This window comes from Malus domestica, chromosome 13, assembly GCF_042453785.1.
Source record: "Malus domestica chromosome 13, GDT2T_hap1".
Taxonomy (NCBI): Eukaryota; Viridiplantae; Streptophyta; class Magnoliopsida; order Rosales; family Rosaceae; genus Malus; species Malus domestica.
Window position 1 is genome coordinate 15338854 of NC_091673.1, and position 18774 is coordinate 15357627.

General features: G+C 38.9%; 2 protein-coding genes across 2 annotated transcripts; both read left to right on the forward strand.

The window, feature by feature from the left end:
• The first annotated feature begins 9583 nt into the window (after positions 1-9583).
• Positions 9584-11715, forward strand: LOC103453083 (3-dehydrosphinganine reductase TSC10A). The gene is made up of 3 exons (XM_008392621.4): positions 9584-10435; positions 10688-10978; positions 11473-11715. Exons 1-3 carry the CDS (start codon positions 9757-9759, stop codon positions 11478-11480), a joined length of 978 nt encoding a protein of 325 aa, XP_008390843.3. The 5' UTR covers positions 9584-9756; the 3' UTR covers positions 11481-11715.
• A 5213-nt stretch (positions 11716-16928) lies between these two features.
• Positions 16929-18751, forward strand: LOC103453084 (peroxiredoxin-2F, mitochondrial-like). Its single transcript, XM_008392622.4, has 5 exons — positions 16929-17327; positions 17427-17456; positions 17646-17804; positions 18226-18320; positions 18387-18751. The coding sequence occupies exons 1-5, from the start codon at positions 17112-17114 to the stop codon at positions 18490-18492; spliced, it is 606 nt and encodes a 201-aa protein (XP_008390844.1). The 5' UTR covers positions 16929-17111; the 3' UTR covers positions 18493-18751.
• The last annotated feature ends 23 nt before the right edge of the window (positions 18752-18774 follow it).

Consider the following 18774-nt stretch of genomic DNA (forward strand, 5'->3'; position numbering starts at 1 on the left):
AAACTTATAAAGTAACGGAATGTAATTATGTCCATTACAGGAGAGTACGTCTCTTCGTAATCAATTCCAGGTCTTTGTGAAAAACCATGTGCAACGAGTCGTGCTTTATATCTTGCAATCCCATTTTCTCGTTGTGTTTTCTTGTGAATACCCATTTGTAACCCACAGGGTTTACACCAGGCGGGGTTTGGATTACCGGTCCAAAAACACTTCGCCTTTCCAAGGAATTTAATTTTGCCTAGATTGCATATTTCCACTTAGGCCAATCTTGTCTCTATTTGCATTCATCAACAAAGGGGAGCTCAATATCATCGCTTAATATAATATCAGTGGCTACTGCAAATGCGAACATGTCGTCAATGATTATTTCATTTCGATCCCACAATTCGTTAATACTTGCATAATTTATGCATATTTCTTTGCTTTCATGTACTTCTATCTCTTCAGGGACATATGTCTCATCAATGACATTTTCTTTTTCTAGAAGTACAAAATCATGAATTATGGATTTATCATTCATTTTCTTTTCCTAAATGATTTCATTTAGATTCAGCTGTGCCCTCATCTTTCTCTTTGAAGGGGCTGAATCTTTTGAACCTAGGGGTCTACCACGCTTTAGGCGTGCACCAGATGAATCATTTGCTGCTACTTTATTTTGTCCAACAGGGACATCAATTCTTGCAGGTGCATTTGCAGCTAATATATGTGACTTTGTCACTTTCGAAGCATCATTAAATGCATCTGGCATTTGATTAGCCATACTTTGAAGGTGAACGATCATTTTCACTTCATTTTCACATTGAATGCTTCACGGATTAAAATGAAATAAGGTGGGAACAACCCATGTCAACTCTTGTCGTTCTTCTGGAACGGTCTTTTCTCCCCTAACGACGGGAATACTGTCTCATTAAAGCGACAATCAGCAAAATAAGCTGTAAACATATCACCTGTCAAGGGTTCCAAATATCTAATGATAGATGGTGAATCAAAACCCACATAAATTCCCAGTCTACAATGAGGTCCCATTTTAGTGCGTTTTGGCGGTGTAATAGGCACATAAATAGAACAACCAAAAACTCGTAAATGTGAAATGTTTGGCTGATTCCCAAACACGAGTTGCATTGATGAGTATTGGTGGTTAGCTATGGGTCTCAATTGAACCAATGGTGCAACATGTAAGATTGCATGTCCCCATGTAGAGACTGGCAATTTTGTTTTCATGAGCAGAGTGCGAGCTATTAATTGAAGCTGCTTGATAAATGCCTCTGCTAAACCATTTTGAGTATGGACATGAGGAACAGGGTGTTCAACATCAATGCCCAGTGTCATGCAGTAATCATCAAAGGTTTGAGATGTAAATTTGCCAGCGTTATCAAGTTGGATTGACTTAATGGGATGATCAGGGAACTGTGCTTGCAACTTAATTATTTGAGCAAAAAGTCTCGCAAAAGCTACATTTCGAGTAAATAATAGGTAAACCTTGTTGGGTATAAGTGCTCCCCTAGTTGAGTTGTCAAGCTTGATGGTTTTTGATTATTTGTGAATTCTAGGAGTTCACATGTACAAGTTGTACCACTCGTCTTCTGGTAGGTGGAATGAATGGTGAGTTGCTTTCATCACTTGGTTGGTGGTACGAAGATGAGTTCCTTCTTCACCTGGTTGGTGGCATGAGTAGCAAGTTGCCAAATGATATTAAAGTACAGGTTGTACATTTCATCACCTGGTTGGTGGCATGAAGAAGAGTATGAGTTGTACATTTTATCACCTGGTTGGTGGCATGAAGATGAGTTCCTTCTTCACCTGGTTGGTGGCATGAGTAGCAAGTTGCCAAATGATATTAGAGTACTGGTTGTACATTTCATCACCTGGTTGGTGGCATGAAGGAGAGTACGGGTTGTACATTTTATTACCTAGTTTGTGGCATGAAGATGAGTTTCTTCTTCACCTGGTTGGTGGCATGAATGGCAAGTTGCCAAATGATATTAGAGTACGGGTTGTAAATTTCATCACTTGGTTGGTGGCATGAAGACGAGTACGGGTTGTACATTTCATCACCTGGTTGGTGGCATGAAGATGAGTTCCTTCTTCACATTTCATCACCTGGTTGGTGAGAATAAGGGCAAGGTGTCGAGGCACATTGTAGTAAGTGTCGAAGACACAAAGTATGTTGAACGCTTTCGAAGCACAGTTGGCTTATGTATGGATGTGTTGGAATGTATGATGTTTATGTATGAATGTGTTGGAATGTACAATGTTTATGTTGATTGATATGAGTGATGCTTATGAATGTTTTGCTATGCATGAAGGGATCCATGCTTTTGATATGTGAACCATGTTGGTTGTAACACTTAGTATCACATACTTTGTGTCAAAGTACGCATGTTGAAGCTCTGAGTTGAAGTATAAGGGTAGGTCAACGTAGACCAAGTGTTCCAGTGCTAGGAAAGCAAAAGACCCAGAAGAAGTTGTCTGAATTCCCTTTTCTTTAAATATTTGCCGAATGGCTTGTGTGACAAAAGATCTCAAGCGGTTGACAGTCAAAACATTTGTAATGTGTATGCCTTCTTATAATAGCATTTCCTTCAGTACATAGTCCTCCATTTTGAAAGAGTGAGGCTTGGCCCTATAGTCATAATAGTCGATGGTACGTTCACCCTTGGTTGTCTTGATACGAACTTTTATCCCTCTTGTTGTAATGGGCCTGCTGAGAGTAAAAATCATTCCTCTTACCAAGAGACAGATACGTTTGGTGACTTAGCGAGTAGCTAAATGAGGCAGGAGATGATGCAATGGGTGTCTAAATGGCCAATATCTCATCACTTAGTAGAACTTGACTTCCACTTCCCATTTGTTGATAGGGGTTAACCATATGGGGGCTCCCTTGGTATGTCATTGCTTCGGCGAAGGCGTAGTTATAAGCTTGTGCCATCACCTCAGAGTACATCTTCCAAGTGTTGGCATTGATCATGTACTTGAAGAAACAATCACGTAGGCCTGCCGTGAAGGCCTTGAGGGCGGTCTTGTCATCTGCCTCAGCGCAACGAGAATACTCATGGCTGAAGCGACCGGCATACTCTCGTAGTGACTCGTCCGGCTTTTGGAAAATAGTGTACAAGTCATCTGCAGAATGCAAGTGATCGGTCTGGAAGATGTGTTGAGAGAGAAACAGTTTCCTCAATTCCTCAAATGAGTCTACTGTCTCAGGTGGAAGACGGCAATACCTGTTAAGAGCTCTGCTAGAGAGTATGAAGGGGAAGAGAAGACATCGCTCTTCGTCGGTGTGCATTCGATATGCCATGGTGGACTCAAAGAGGTTAAGGTGTTCAATTGGGTCCTCCATTCCAGTATAGAGTTGTAAACCAAGCTTTTGTTTTGTCTTCGCTTGAATAGGGTGTCGAGGATCCTTCTTGTGAGACGGCTAGGCCTGGGTTGGTTCCAGTCAGGTATCTCAGCTTGACGTTCGGCCTTCAACTTGTTTACTTCCTCAATGAGCTGTAGGACAAAGGGGTCCTGAGTGGAGTCATGTACTACTGGAATTTTCTTTCGTAAGTCTTCATCGTCTTTTGGAAGTAGGAAAGTTTGAGCAAGGGCATGTGGTTTTTTCTTGGACTCGCCGTACTGACTTTTAGGGCGAGTATGTTGGAATACCTCAGCGTCCCCCGTACCTTCATGTTCCTCTAGGACCTGTCGTTCATTCCCTAGATTGGCAACTGGCATGAGTCGTGGGAGGGGACTGAGTCTTTCAAAAACCCTTGGGTCATTGATCTTCGAGTATATGTGGATGGGATTCTCTCGACGTTGCTTTAGGAAGTCTTGGCAGTCACAATAAACGGCTTTCGATCCTTCCAACCCTTCTACAAAGAGGTGTATTCCTCCACTTCTTCTACTTCGGGTCGAAGCATCTGGGTTAAGAGAACTCTCATGTTGATCAATGTTTTGATGATTAGCTCGCTCCTCATCAGGGATACCCATGTCGAAGAGAGGTGACCCTCCGTGTTGGGGGGCACCTAGATGATGGTTAATGTCCACAGGGGCAACGAGCTCGCGTGTTTGAGTACGCCTAGTTTCGTGGAGCGTCTCAAAGAGCTTCTCATACTGCTCCTGGAGGACCTCATTCTTTATTGTTATCTTATTGTTCTGAGCTTCTAGCTCATCGACTTTAGCTTAAAGAGCAACCCTCTTTCCTTCATTCTTTCGTTGCTTCACACTAGGTGCAAAATGGGTGTCATTCTGTGTGTTATGGCTTCCTTCGCTCCCCATGTTAGAAAGGGATGCCTGGTCAAAAGAGAATGTACAAATGGTGGAAACCAGCTTGGCAAAGTTGAAGAGAGTGGGAATAAGTGTCGTTTTCACAGATGGCGCCAAATGTTGATGCACAAAATCAGTAAGGACTTTGGTACAACAGAAAGTGTTAAGTTTGTGACATTCGCTAGATTGCTCTGGTCACTAGTATGGATAAGTATGTAAATGGATAGAGACAGGGAAGCAAACACAAGATGTACGTGGTTCACCTAGATTGGCTACGTCCACGGAGTAGAGGAGTTCTCATTAATTGTGAAGAGTTTACACAAGTACATAGGTTCAAGCTTTCCTTTAGTGAGTACTAGTGAATGATTTAGTACAAATGACATTCATAAATATTGTGAGAGAATGATCTCTATTTATAAAAGCGAGTTTCTAGTTTCATTCTGACATTGACACGTGTCGTGTTGTGATTGGCTTCTGATGTTGACACGTGTCGTGCTATGATTGGCTTCTGATGTCGACATGTGTTATGCTGTGATTTGCCTCCTGGTTGGAGGGAAACTCTTCTAGGTCCTTGACAGTATAACGTTGACCGATACTCAATAGTTTCGGGATTGGTTAAGTATGGTACAAACAAATTGTATTATACATACATAAAGACAATTGAGGCACATACTATCATGAACCAGAAGTTCATTGATTCAAAAGTTTATATGCTTTGGCATGATCGTTTGAGTCATCCAGAATCTACCATAATGCGATGATCATTACCAACTATAATGGACATCCATTATTGAGCTGACACATTGTTATCTCAATTGATAACCCTTGTAAGGCTTGTTCCCAAGGGAAGTTGGTAACTAAACCATCACAGCTAAAAGTTGATGATAAATCCCCGTCATTTTTGCAAAGAATTCAAGGGGATATTTGGGGGCCTATTCAACCATCTTGTGGACCATTTCGATATTTTATGGTTTTGGTTTATGCATCTACCCAATGGTCACATGTTTGCCTATTGTCTACTCGAAATATAGCTTTTGCTAGACTTCTTACTCAAATAATTAAGTTGCAAGCACAGTTCCTAGATCACCCCATTAAGTCAATCCGACTTGATAACTTTGGTGAATTTACGTCTCAAACCTTTGATGATTATTGCATGACACTGGGCATTGATGTTGAACACCCTGTTCCTCATATCCATACTTAAAATGGTTTAGTAGAGGCATTTATCAAGCGACTTCAATTAATAGCTCGCACTCTGCTCATGAAAACAAAATTGCCAGTCTCTGCATGGGGCATGCCATCTTACATGCTGCATCATTGGTTTGATTGAGACCCACAGCCAACCACCAATACTCATCAATACAACTCGTGTTTGGGTATCAGCCAAATATTTCACATTTACGAGTTTTTGGTTGTGCTGTTTATGTGCTTATTGCACCGCCACAACGCACTAAAATAGGACCTCAGCGTTGACTGGGAATTTATGTGGGTTTTGATTCACCATCTATTCTTAGATATCTGGAACCCTTGACAGGTGACATATTTACAGCTCGTTTTACTGATTGTCATTTTGATAAGACAGGCTTCCCGTCATTAGGGGAAGAAAATACCATTCTAGAAGAACGGTAAGAGCTAACATAGGTTGATCCCACCTTATCTCATTTTGATCCACGAAGCATTTAATGTGAAAATTAAGTGAAAAGGATCGTTCACCTTCATAGTATTGCTAATCAAATGTCAAATGCATTTAATGATTCTTTGAAAGTTACAAAGTCACATATACCAGCTGCAAATGCACCTACAAGAATTAATGTCCCTGTTGGACAAAATAAAGTGGCAGCGAATGATTCATCTGGTGCACACCTGAAGCGTGGTAGCCCCCATGTTCAAAAGATTCAGCCCATCGAAAGAGAAAGATGATGGCACAGTTGAACCCAAATGAAATCATTCAAGAAAAGAAAATGAATGATAAATCCACAATTCATGATTCTGTACTTCCGAAAAAAAAAAATGTCCTTCATGAGACATATGTCCCTGAAGAGACATATTATCCTGTAATGGATGCAATTACGTTACGTTACTTAATAAGTTTGGTAGTTTCAGAAAAACTTGACATGCGACTTATAGATGTCATGACCGCGTATCTATATGGAGAATTAGATACTAACATATATATGATAGTCCTAGAAGGACTTAAGTTGCCTAAAACAACTAACAAACCATGAATTATGCTCTCAATCAAATTAAGGCGATCATTATGTGAGCTGAAACAATCTGAACGAATGTGGTATAATCGTCTAAGTGAGTATTTGATCAAAGAAGGATATACCAACAATGTCATCTGCCCTTGTGTGTTCATTAAGAAATCAAATACTGGATTTGCTATAGTGGCAATATATGTCGATGATATGAACCTAGTTGGAACCCCTGAAGAGCTCAATAAAACTGCTGAATATCTTAAAAGTGAATTTGAAATGAAAGACCTTAGGAAAACAAAATATTGTCTCGACCTGCAGATCGAGCATTGTGCTAATGGAATTTTGGTCTATCAATCAGCTTACATTGAAAAAATACTGAAGTGATTTGGCATGGACAAGGCTTATCCACTTAGCACTCCAATGGTCGTTCGTTCTTTGGACCTTAAAAATGATCCATTTTGTCTAAAATAAGATAATGAAATAGTCCTTGGTCCAGAAGTACCATATCTGAGTGCAGTATGTGCTTTATTGTATTTAGCATAATGTACTAGACCACATATAGCTTTTTCAGTCAACTTGTTAGCAAGGTATAGCTATGCTCCAACAATTCGTCATTGGAAGGGAGTTAAAGATGTATTACGATACCTTCGTGGAACAACAGACATGAGTCTCTTCTACTCAGGAAATCCACAAATGACCATATTCTTGTTGGATATGCAGACTCTGGTTTCCTTTTTGTTCCGCACAAAGCCCGTTCACAAACTGGATATATGTTCATTAATGGAGATACTGCAATTTCATGGTGCTCAACAAAGCAAACATTAGTTGCTTCATCTTTCAATCACTCGGAAGTAATTGCTTTACATGAAGCAAGTCATGAATGTTCTTGGTTAAGATCAATGATCCATTATATTCGGAATTCATGTGGTATACCTTCAAAAACAGACACTCCAACTGTCATCCATGAAGATAATACAGCCTGTGTTACCCAAATGAATGAAGGATTCATCAAGGGCGACAAGGCTAAACACATATCTCCAAGGCTTTTCAGTGCACATGAGTTTCAGAAGGCTAAAGTTATTGAAGTTAGACAAATCTATTCCAATAAAAATCTGGCAGACTTGTTCACCAAATCTCTACCAAAGTGCACATTTCTGAAGTTATGCAAGGAATCGAATTACTTCAGCTTACCAATTTGAAGAATGCGGAATCATGGGGAGATATGATTTAGGGGGAGCATCCATGATACATGCATGTTGTACTCTTTTTCCTTCGATTAGGATTTTTCCCACTGGGTTTTTCCTATTAAGGTTTTAACAAGGCAACATAAGCATGCTTAACACCATATCAACAATCTGTGTTAAGTTGTACTCTTTTTCCTTCGCTATGGTTTTTTCCCCATTAGGTCTTTCCAAGCAAGGTTTTAACGAGGCAACTGATGTTGATATGTGGGCATCTAAGGGGGAGTGTTGTAAATAGTGGGTATGTATGCCCACATGCATACAGTTAAATTTTCATATGCTTAATAGTGTAATTTGTTTGTTTTCAAGGTAGTTGCTCTATAAATAGAGCATTACGAGTGTTCAAAAGACACAACAAGAAAAGAAAGAGAAAAACAACTATTTCCAAGCAAGGTTTTAACGAGGCAACTGATGTTGATATGTGAGCATCCAAGGGGGAGTGTTGTAAATAGTGGGTATGTATGCCCACATGCTTACAGTAAAATTTTCATATGCTTAATAGTGTAATTTTTTTGTTTTCAAGGTAGTTGCTCTATAAATAGAGCATTACGAGTGTTCAAAAGACACAGCAAGAAAAGAAAGAGAAAAACAACTAATAGCAATAATATTCATCACTTCCTCTGCAATATTTTGTTAGTGTAATATTTTGCGACAGCCTCGCTCCTGTCCTTAGTAAATGTTATCTCTCTAAACTTTTGCCTATTTATAACAAAAACAAGTGGCAAGATCGATTGGCTGCCAAAATAGCCTACTTTGTTTCTCCATCATTGTCTCATTCATAATTTTATTTTATGCTTCCCTCCTTTTGTCTCCAAATTTAGTTTATTTATTTGTAAACCAATCTATTTACGATATAGAAAGATTGAAGATAATGGGATAATAATTTTTGTGCACCCAAAATTGGTATGATCTCTCTGTGGCCCTAATAAAAAATTTGACACATATTAAATTTAAGAAAGGTTAATATAATAATTAAGTGTCAGTGGGTCACAGAGAACCCACACTCATTTTGAATGCAGAAAATTTGGTCTCGAATAATGGAGGGTGGGAGTTACGGTTATGTTCAAGTGAATGATTTTGACTTTTGAGAGCTTGAGAATAGTAAGTTTGGGGCCTAAATAGTCATTTCATATTAGGGGTATAGTCATTTAATAAAAAACTTAAAGCTTAATTTTAGCCATGCACTCTGTAACTCTATTTTGATCTCACTTTACTCATGTAACTAAAAAAGTCACCATTTTACTCCCTGAAACTCAAGATTCGTTCCACTTTGACTCTTGGATTCTCTCTTCTCCCTAAAACTTATAGGTTGCCTTCTGAAACATATGTGGAACTCAACATCGAATAAGACTATGTTACATATGCAATAAACTTGGTTATAAATCTCTATTATGCGTTAACATTCAACAATCAAAGAATATTAAGTTTAAAATAAATTGAAAAGATGAAAAATATATAATAAAAAAAAATTGATTAGTCTGGCACGCCCAAGTCAAACCCACATAAGAAATGAACAAATCTAAGGTAATGTGAAGCGAATTTTGAGTTTTATAGAGACGACTTTCAAGTTTCAGAGGGCATAATAGGATCAAAATCGAGTTACAGGGGCAATATGAGGCGAACTATGAGTTTTAGGGAATAAAGTGGGATTGAAATCGAGTTTCAGAGGTGTAAGCCTAAGTTTAATTGGGAAAGTACTTAGGGTGGGTAGAAAGTATGTAATTAAGGTCTCATATGATTCGCCACTTTGTACTACGTATTATTTTTTAGTTGTAAATGACAGGTATTAGGTTCGAATTCAATTCTCCCTAAAACGAAATCGAATTAAATTATTATTGCTAACCAATTATAAAACTTATTCCAATATAATTATTAATATCATTAGGCCTGGTTGGACAACTTAAGACCCAAACTCTGGCCATATTTCAGTTCCGGTGGGCCAAGGCCTGAAAATGTATTTCCGGTCCGGGTCTGTGCGGCCTATATTTTAGCCGGAGAACACAATATAGTCACTTAACTGAATTACACAACGCAACACTCACACTATCAACGCTTTGGAATCTCCGTCAATGGTGGACCTCTCCTTCCTCGCCCTCCTCCTCCTCCTCCCGCTCGCCCTCCTTTTCCTCATTCTCTACGTCATAGTCCGGCCCTGCCCCGTCAATATCCCAATCAAGAACCGCCACGTGTTCATCACCGGAGGCTCCAGCGGAATCGGTCTCGCCCTGGCCCACCAGGCCGCCACGGAGGGCGCAAGAGTCTCCATCCTCGCGCGCTCCCTCGACAAGCTCGAGGAAGCAAAGAACTACATCCAGCTGTCCACCGGCATCGACGTGTCAATCTTCGCCGCCGACGTCCGCGACTACGACGCCGTTTTGAAGGCAGTGGAGGAGGCGGGTCCCATCGACTTGTTGATCGTGAACCAGGGGGTGTTCGTCGCCGAGGAGCTCGAGAAGCAGGGATTGGATGAGGTGAGGTTCATGGTGGACGTCAATCTGATTGGGAGCTTCAACATGATCAAAGCCGCTCTCCCCGAAATGAAGAAGGGAGAGGACCGTGGGCCCCGCTCGATCGCGCTGATGTCATCCCAGGCCGGCCAGGTCGGAATCTACGGCTACACGGCCTACTCCGCCAGCAAGTTCGGGCTCCGTGGCTTGGGCGAGGCTCTGCAGCAAGAGGTGATTTCTCACGACATTCACGTTTCTCTTGTATTCCCGCCGGACACAGACACCCCTGGTTTCGCTGAAGGTAAAACTGTAAAAGAGTTGTAAATGTTGGACGTGGAATTTGATTGTTTCGCCTTGATTTTTCGTACGAGCGATATTCTACTTTAAACTAATACAAACTGCTAAACATGGGGAGGGGGATTCGAACTTGGATGCATTGGAATGTTAAATGCAGGTAGGGAGATTCGAACTTTGGTGCATTGGGGGGCACATCCGCTCTAGACAACGTGGCTTCGCGTGATTTTGCTCTAATTTTGATATTCAATTGTTGTAGAGAACAAGAGGCGGCCGCCGCTGACTGGCATTATAGCGGAGTCGTCTGGGGCGATGAAAGCCGAAGATGTTGCGAAGAGGGCTTTGGATGGGATTAAGTCCGCTTCTTTTATTGTGCGTTGCAACTTTGAAGGGTTATTGTTGTCTATTGCCACTGCTGGGATGTCTCCTCAGAGGTCGTTCGTTATGGCATTTTTGGAGGTGGTTGCGGGTGGTTTGGTTCGTCTTGTTGCTCTGTGTTTTCAGTGGAGTTGGTATACCAGCATACACAAGTGGCAAGCACAGAGCAAGAGTAAGTATAGTTTCATATCGCGGTTTAACTGATTATGTTTTAGTTTTCGGTTTGATCTTACTGCATTAGAGATTGTATTTCCCACACACAATTGCCAATTGTCTGTATATTTCCTGTTGTTATCCAAACTGCCTAGTTTAATGAATGATGCTGCCGGGTTTAGATGTTTAATGCATTTGAATTACTCGTATTGCGTATCCAACTTTGCAATATGGTCCATGATCGGAGGGAATGCAGGACTAGCACCGGTGTAGCTGACTGAACGGTTGTCATTGCTAGTTAGTAGGAGATGAACTCATGAAAGTGAAATTATTCATCTGTCGTCGTAGAAAATATGCCCGAACAGTGGCATCTTAGATTCTTAAGAACCTCCTTTCCCTCCGATCTAACGCAACAGTCTGGGAATCCGATTCTTTTCTTTTTTCTGTGATGATTTCCTTGCATGTTTAGTTATGAATGAAACTTGACCATTTCCTATGATTTTTTAATTTCAGGGACCTGAGATTCGTGGTGCTTTGTATAGCACTTGGACTGCAGCTGTCGGTTGTGGGTTACTTTGGTCCGTCGAGTCTCTGACCTCATCCAGGGTCGAATCTAGTTGTAGAATAAAACAAGCATCGCTACAAGAATAAGGTAGTTGTAGTAAGAAACAAGATAATTGTAGTAAGAATACTCATGCAAGGTGTTTCCACAAGAATAATATTTCTTAATTGACTATTTAAAACAAAGTTTGGAAAGGGTTTGATTTTGAAATTTAAAATAATAATAACGAATTTAATAAAAAGACCCAAATGACTTTTTTTAAAGCTTGAGATATCCTGAACATATAGGCCGTTGTCAAGACACCTTCTTAGACACCAAAAAGCTTAATTAACCCCAAAATGTCACTTTGAGAGCACTACGCACTGCTTTCTTTATTTCATCACCATAAATTATCTACCTAGTAGAAAAATCTGAAACTTTTACACGAACATCCTTCAATTAGAATTACTTCAAAACTCGTCCATTTGATCAAAAATTGATCAAGAGGAAGTTGAATGTCCTACATTGAGAATATCAATCAAGGTATCAAAATTTCACTAAAATAATCAATAAATTATAACTAAAAGTAAAGTAAAATATATAGCATAATATCGACTCATCAATAGATGTCAGGAGTCTTAGGCTTAGGAATTTGAGACAACTCTTGAGATTTCTTTTGATACACTTTGAATTTTGTTTCTAGTCGATTTATTTCGTTGTTTATATAGATTACATGAGGACGGGTGTAAGCACGGTTGATCAACGAGTTTTTTTTTTTAAATGTGTTGTATTTCATTCCCCGCCAAAAATTCAATATGTTCAGATGAAATTGTTTGTTGCGGAACCGTATCCCCTCCGAACCTAATAAAACTGAGCCTATTACTGAGTAAGGGATTCGAACCATTGAAATTTGATCAAATGACTACAAACAGGGGCCCTCTAATAGTTATAATAATTGTAGCCGTTAAATCAAATTTCAACGGCCCGGATCCCTTACTCAGCAGGCTCAATATATTTGGGTCCGGAGGGATCCCCTTCCGTTTTTTGCCTCGTAATTTTGTTGTCGTAAATACTAAAGACGAGGTGGCATACGAAATTTTGGCTTGGACATTGTTTTAGCGTAAGAAATCATTTCTCCTTACCTGCAATTCACAAATTTGAAACATATGTGACAGTAAATTATTAGTCTAGAAAAAACTTTATGCACACATAGCAAATTATCATTTGTTTACAAGAATGAACGACTTTTTACACGTAAGGAACCAAATATTTTCTATGTTAAAATACAAACTTGTAAATAAATTATTGTAATCAAAAAGACGTTTCGACTAAACCAATACCTAAGAAAAGTTATTTTCCTGCACTTTTCCTTTCATTTTTTAAATTTTACACTGTGTTTGGATGAGGAAATTTAAAATTACTAAAAAAATTCCAAAATGATGGAAATAGAAATGACAGAATTTGTTTTTCTAGAATTAGTGAGTTTTTTTGTTTGATTAACCTAAAAGAATAATGAAATTTTGAATGCGGAATTTCATGTGTAGTCATTAATATGCGGAATTTTAAGCTTACTCTCATAGAAATTAGAAAATGACAAAGATTTACATAGAATTAGACTTGGAAATTGGAGGTCTCAAATTTCAAAATTTTTTTTTCATGCAAAAGTTCTAAATTATTACGTTAATGAATCTAAATAAGAAAATTGGTGCATATGAATTTTAAATTCTGATTTTTTAGAAAATTGGTGCATATGAATTTTAATCTAAATAAGAAAACTGGTGCATATGAATTTTAAATTCTGATTTTTTTTCCGAATTCTAAGTTTATTAGATCAATGACACACCCCGACCGAGATCAAGGCATGCTGGCCGTCACGTGAGAGTGACGTAGCCATGTGCACAGTGCGAAAACAATGAAGATAAGAATTATATGAATAATTAAAAACCGAAACAACTAGAGTGCACTACTAAACAGGAAGTGTTAGGAGTAAGATACAAAAGTAAACACTCCTAATCAGAGCATATAAAGTCTAGGTGCAGTCCAGTAGGACAAGTACTAATTATACAGTACCATAAGATGTTTTACAATTATTTAGATAGGTCAGAACCGTCGAAGTCCTCGCACCCAGCAATTGCAAACTTACTTAAAACCTGGAGGGGAGCAAAACAGAAAACGTGAGTGGGCAAAAACAAATGTTTTACAAAACCATTTCATTTATCAACATATCTAACCCCTCGCTATAAAACATATATAATTTTTCTCAGAATCAAGATATATGCATATACATAAATATATATGAAATTAGAGTAAACTGTCGGTTTACCCCCTGAACTTTCACCTCACTTTCGATTTCCCCCCTGAACTTTTCCATTGGAAAATTAAGGACTCAAACTAATTTTTTTAGCCAATTTGCCCCCTACCGTTAGTTTTTCATATATTCCATCCATATTTCCGTTAAGTGAGACCATGTGCACAACATGTGGGGGTAGTTAAGTTACTTCACTCTTAAAAATGATTAAAAAACTGAAAATAATAAAAAAAGCAAAACTTTCCCTCTATTTTTTCCCGCTAATTCCTATCCTCGATTTTATTTTTCCCTCTCATTCATATGCATGAGAAATGACATATGGTGTTATTGTCTACCATTTTTATTTTCTCTAACAAATTAATAATTTGACAAATGCTAATGGTGCTATTGTCTCAAAAGCAGTGCATTAATATAAGAAACCCTAGTCTTTTTTATGGACATGTTTCTTATATTAATGCACTGCTTTGGAGACAATAACACCATGAGCATTTGTCAAATTATTAATTTGTTAGAGAAAATAAAAATGGTAGTACATGCTTCAAAAAAAGATTAACTTAGCTACTTATGAAGACAATAACACCATATGTTATTTTTCATGCATAGGAATGAGAGGGAAAATTAAAATTGAGGATAGGAATTAGCGGAAAAAAATAGAGGAAAAATTATTATTATTATTATTATTTATTTTCAGTTTTTAATCATTTTTAAATTGAAATGACTTAACTATCCTTACATGTTATGCACATGGTCTCATTTAACGGAAATATGGATGGAATATATGAAAAACTAACGGTAGGGGGCAAATTGGCTAAAAAAATTAGTTTGAGTCCTTAATTTTCCAATAGAAAAATTCAGGGGGGAAATCGAAAGTGAGGTGAAAGTTCAGGGGGTAAACCGACAGTTTACCCTATGAAATTATATCAATTCAAATCATGCTTCACATAATCATATTTATATGTATGCCATGCCAAGATATAACAGAGTAAGCAATTTAGGTAAGAATAATTTCATATAAATATAACATGTTAGCCGAAACCCCTGTGGTAGTCTGTACGGCTGAATTCATAGCTCAAAATCAATCTAGCCAGAGTCACTACAATGACCTATACGGCAACATACTGCACAAGAGTTAGAACCAAAGGAAAAGGTCTGTACGACAATAATGGGTGTGATCTAATTATACTCAATACTACTCTCACATAATAGCTGGGCGATAAATCGCTAGTCACCTACGAGTCGGAACCACCTAAGATGGTCTATGCGACAAGACTGTGCACTTAAATTCGATCCAATATGAGCATATGGTGCGGGAGGTGACATAATAAACAGGTCTGTGCCATATCTCTGGCTAAATCACAATCACCCTAGGTGCAGTTTTATGAGCTCAACATTATTCAATTACATATCACATCATTGACAATTCACATAACCAAACATAACTCACCTGAGCTTGCCTGAGCGTCCACAGCACCATATATATATATATATATATATATATATATATATATATATATATATAAAGCATCATTTACCAATTCATATACGAATTATACTTATATGCATGGCATTTACGACATACTTTCATTTAAACACATATTTCTGGGAAAATATCAAGTATATAAATATATACTGAAAACCAAAAGCCCACTCACTGGTATGTCGAAGGGTCGTAGCCCCCGAGTCTCCCTTGAACACGCTCGTTCTTGGGATAAGTCTCACCTATATGCGAATTAACTATAAAAAACGTTATTTAAAGAACATAGGTAAAACTAGCTAATAACTTCTCATACAATGCTCAATTTTGGTATTTGAATATACCACAATGACCTACACAACTCCACGAACATCCCCATATTTTTAGAATAATTTTCTGACATCCCACCCGCCGCCACGCACCGGCCAAGGCACGGCAATATGCGCCCCCACGCGCGGCCACGTAACAGGCATACTGACGGTATCAGTCAACACCATCAGGAATATTCCGTGGAATATTTCGTCAAATAGTAACAAAATCTGTTAAATTTAACTGACGTCGTGGAATATTCCGTCAAACTTGACGGAATATTCCGTCAAACTTGACGGAATATTCCGTCATCCCTAACCTTGAACCTCCGGCGACCGTCGTCGACGCCTGAAACTGGGTAAAACTTTAAAACACTTATTCTCCTTCGTTTCTTCACCATTTTTCATGAAACTTGAACCATTGGAAAGCTGAAGATGAGAGGAACAACGTTATACCTATTTGAAGCCTCGAAAACCATTGAATCACGCCTGAGCAAGCTCGATAATTTCGGCCAAACTTGTAGTGCTTCGATTTCAGTCCTCCGACGTCCAATTCACTCTATTTTTTCTTCTCCGAGCCTCACAAGGACGTCCTAAAGCTTCCTATGTCCTGAAAATTCCCTGAAACACAAGATTTTACGTGTGCATGAACAATGCACAAAATCGGGGTTAGGGTTTCTCGGGTTTTTCACGGTTTCAAGTCCTAAGAATAGTATAGATGTACTCAGGGGCTTGCAAGGAACGAGAATCTCACCTTTAGAATGTCGATCCGTGCATGAGTGTGAGCTTTGTTACTTGTCCGTACGTGAGGGAAAGAGAGAGAGTCCGAGAGATGAGAGAGCACGGGAGAGAAGAGAGAGGGTGCGTGTGTTATGTGTGAGCTCCACATGGTCACCACCCAACCAAGGAAATAACATCTAAGTCTCCAAAATAAGTCTCACACACACTAAAATTTCAATATCCAAGGATAAAATCGTCATTTTACATCACTGATAATAATAATTTGGGACGGGCTGTGACAATCAAAACAAGATACTCAATACTACGATCTGGTGGTATTCCTTCTCACTTTGAAGTAAGAGGTTTTAGGTTCGAATATCGTGGACAGGGAATTCAATACCAAATTAGGCTACCAATTATATGGTTTCGCCGAACTCTCCCTCTTCTTAATATAAAAATATCGATATACTCCAAAGAAAAAAAAAATCAAAACAAAATCGATGGACAGAAACAAACCGATTCGTGCTGAGGAGAAAATGAGATGCCCATTCCGAAGACCAAAACAACGTTGTTTTTTTTTAATTTTTTTGGAAACTCCAAAACGACGTTGTTTCGCATTTCGGCCCATGAATGATCCAGACGTGACTCCCAGCCCAAGTGAGTAGAACCATCCAGACCGTTATCTTAGGGCTCTCTCCTCTGATAGGTCGTTACAATCGCCACCTTCCTCCAATTGGGGAACAACTTACCAACAAAGCGAAACGAATCGAGTGAGTCGACTCAGCTGCTCAGCACTCAGCAATGGCGTCCACACTTCTGAAGCGAACGAGCTTCTCCGCAATGAAATCAGTGGTCAGAGGCTTCCAAATCGGAGCTCAATCAAGAGCCTACGCGGCGGCTGCAGTCGGGACCGACTTAGTCTCCGCCGCACCCAATGTTTCCCTCCAGAAAGCTCGCACCTGGGACGAAGGTGTCTCCTCCAACTTCGCCACCACTCCTCTCAAAGACATTTTCAAGGTTTTATTTTTCAGTTATTTAATTTTTCTATTAGCTTTCTGGTTTCAGTAAAATTTCAAGATTCTGGAGGCTCAATATTTTGTGAAAATTGTGTTTCAGGGCAAGAAAGTCGTCATCTTTGGACTCCCTGTAAGTTAATCTCTCTGTTTATATCATACGTTTGATGTAATTAGATATATGTTAGTGAGAAATGCCAAATTTAGGGTCAGTAAAACACTGAAAAAATGAGTAAATTATGAATCAAAAGCACTGAACTTTTGAATCTTGTGAGTTTCTAGTAGAGGAATTTATGTGGTTATTTTGTTTTCGATATGTCAGGGTGCCTTCACTGGTGTTTGTTCTGCGCAACACGTGCCTAGTTACAAGAACCAAATTGATAAGTTTAAGGCTAAAGGGGTTGACTCTGTGATTTGTGTAGCTGTGAATGATCCATATGTTATGAAGGGCTGGGCAAACAACCTTGAAGCCAAAGAAGCTGTAAGTTTTCTCTTTATATTGAGTACTGCCCTTTTGTTTTTCGAAATAAGTACGTTTTCAGGTTACGCTGCTCTTAATGATTTCAATTGAATCAAAAGTAGATAGATGGATGTCTGAATCTTCAATCCTAAAATCAAATTCCAAATTGTAGCTAGTTGCATTCCTTGTCTAAGCGGCTAGCTTATAAGAGTTCATGAGTCAGTCTCGAGGCTAACTTACTTGGAGAACAATCGAGGTTTTTATAAAGGTGAATTTTTAATTTCTTTGTTAGTCTCAAGTAGTTTAAGTTGGATTACTCTTTTCACTTGTACATGGTACAAACCGCATCTGGCAATTCCTTCAAAGTTGAGCAACAGTGCTGTATTGATTCAATGTAAATTATTGCATCATCAGTTTTCTTATTTGAAATTTGGTTAAATAGATTGAGTTCTATGGGGACTTCGATGGCAGCTTCCACAAAAGCTTGGAATTGGATAAAGATCTCAGTGGTGCTTTGCTTGGACACCGCTCTCAAAGGTAATAACCATCAGTTGTATTTGTTTTTGTGCTTTGAAATTGAGTGTTTTTGGTCTCTTGATGCAGATGGTCAGCTTATGTGGTCGACGGGAAGGTAAAAACTCTAAATGTGGAGGAAGTCCCATCAGACTTCAAGGTTTCTGGCGGGGATGTAATTTTGGGACAGATCTAGAGCTCTTCGTTTTTATGACAATTTACACAGTGCTTGATCTATATGATGAGACATGTCATCCATCTGCATCCTTAATAATCGAGTTCTGTTGAGTTTAGTTTGTGAATAAGGTTATGAAGAAGCCCGAGTTTCGGCATGATATATCTCAGCTAGTTTGAAGTTTTCGCGTGTTATGTCTTTACGACTGGGGCATGTCCCGCCATTAGCTTTGTTTCCCATTTCATATTTTACCCAAGAATCCAACAATATTTTGCAATCACATTCCCCTGTTTTTGTTTATGT

Excerpts from the sequence above, each read along its gene's own strand:
- LOC103453083 (XM_008392621.4), top strand. The coding sequence starts at position 9,757 with ATGGTGGACCTCTCCTTCCTCGCCCTCCTCCTCCTCCTCCCGCTCGCC. Across the intron at positions 10,436-10,687 it reads CACCCCTGGTTTCGCTGAAG|AGAACAAGAGGCGGCCGCCG; the intron begins GTAAAACTGTAA and ends CAATTGTTGTAG.
- LOC103453084 (XM_008392622.4), top strand. The coding sequence starts at position 17,112 with ATGGCGTCCACACTTCTGAAGCGAACGAGCTTCTCCGCAATGAAATCA. Across the intron at positions 17,328-17,426 it reads CTCTCAAAGACATTTTCAAG|GGCAAGAAAGTCGTCATCTT; the intron begins GTTTTATTTTTC and ends ATTGTGTTTCAG. Across the intron at positions 17,457-17,645 it reads TCGTCATCTTTGGACTCCCT|GGTGCCTTCACTGGTGTTTG; the intron begins GTAAGTTAATCT and ends TCGATATGTCAG.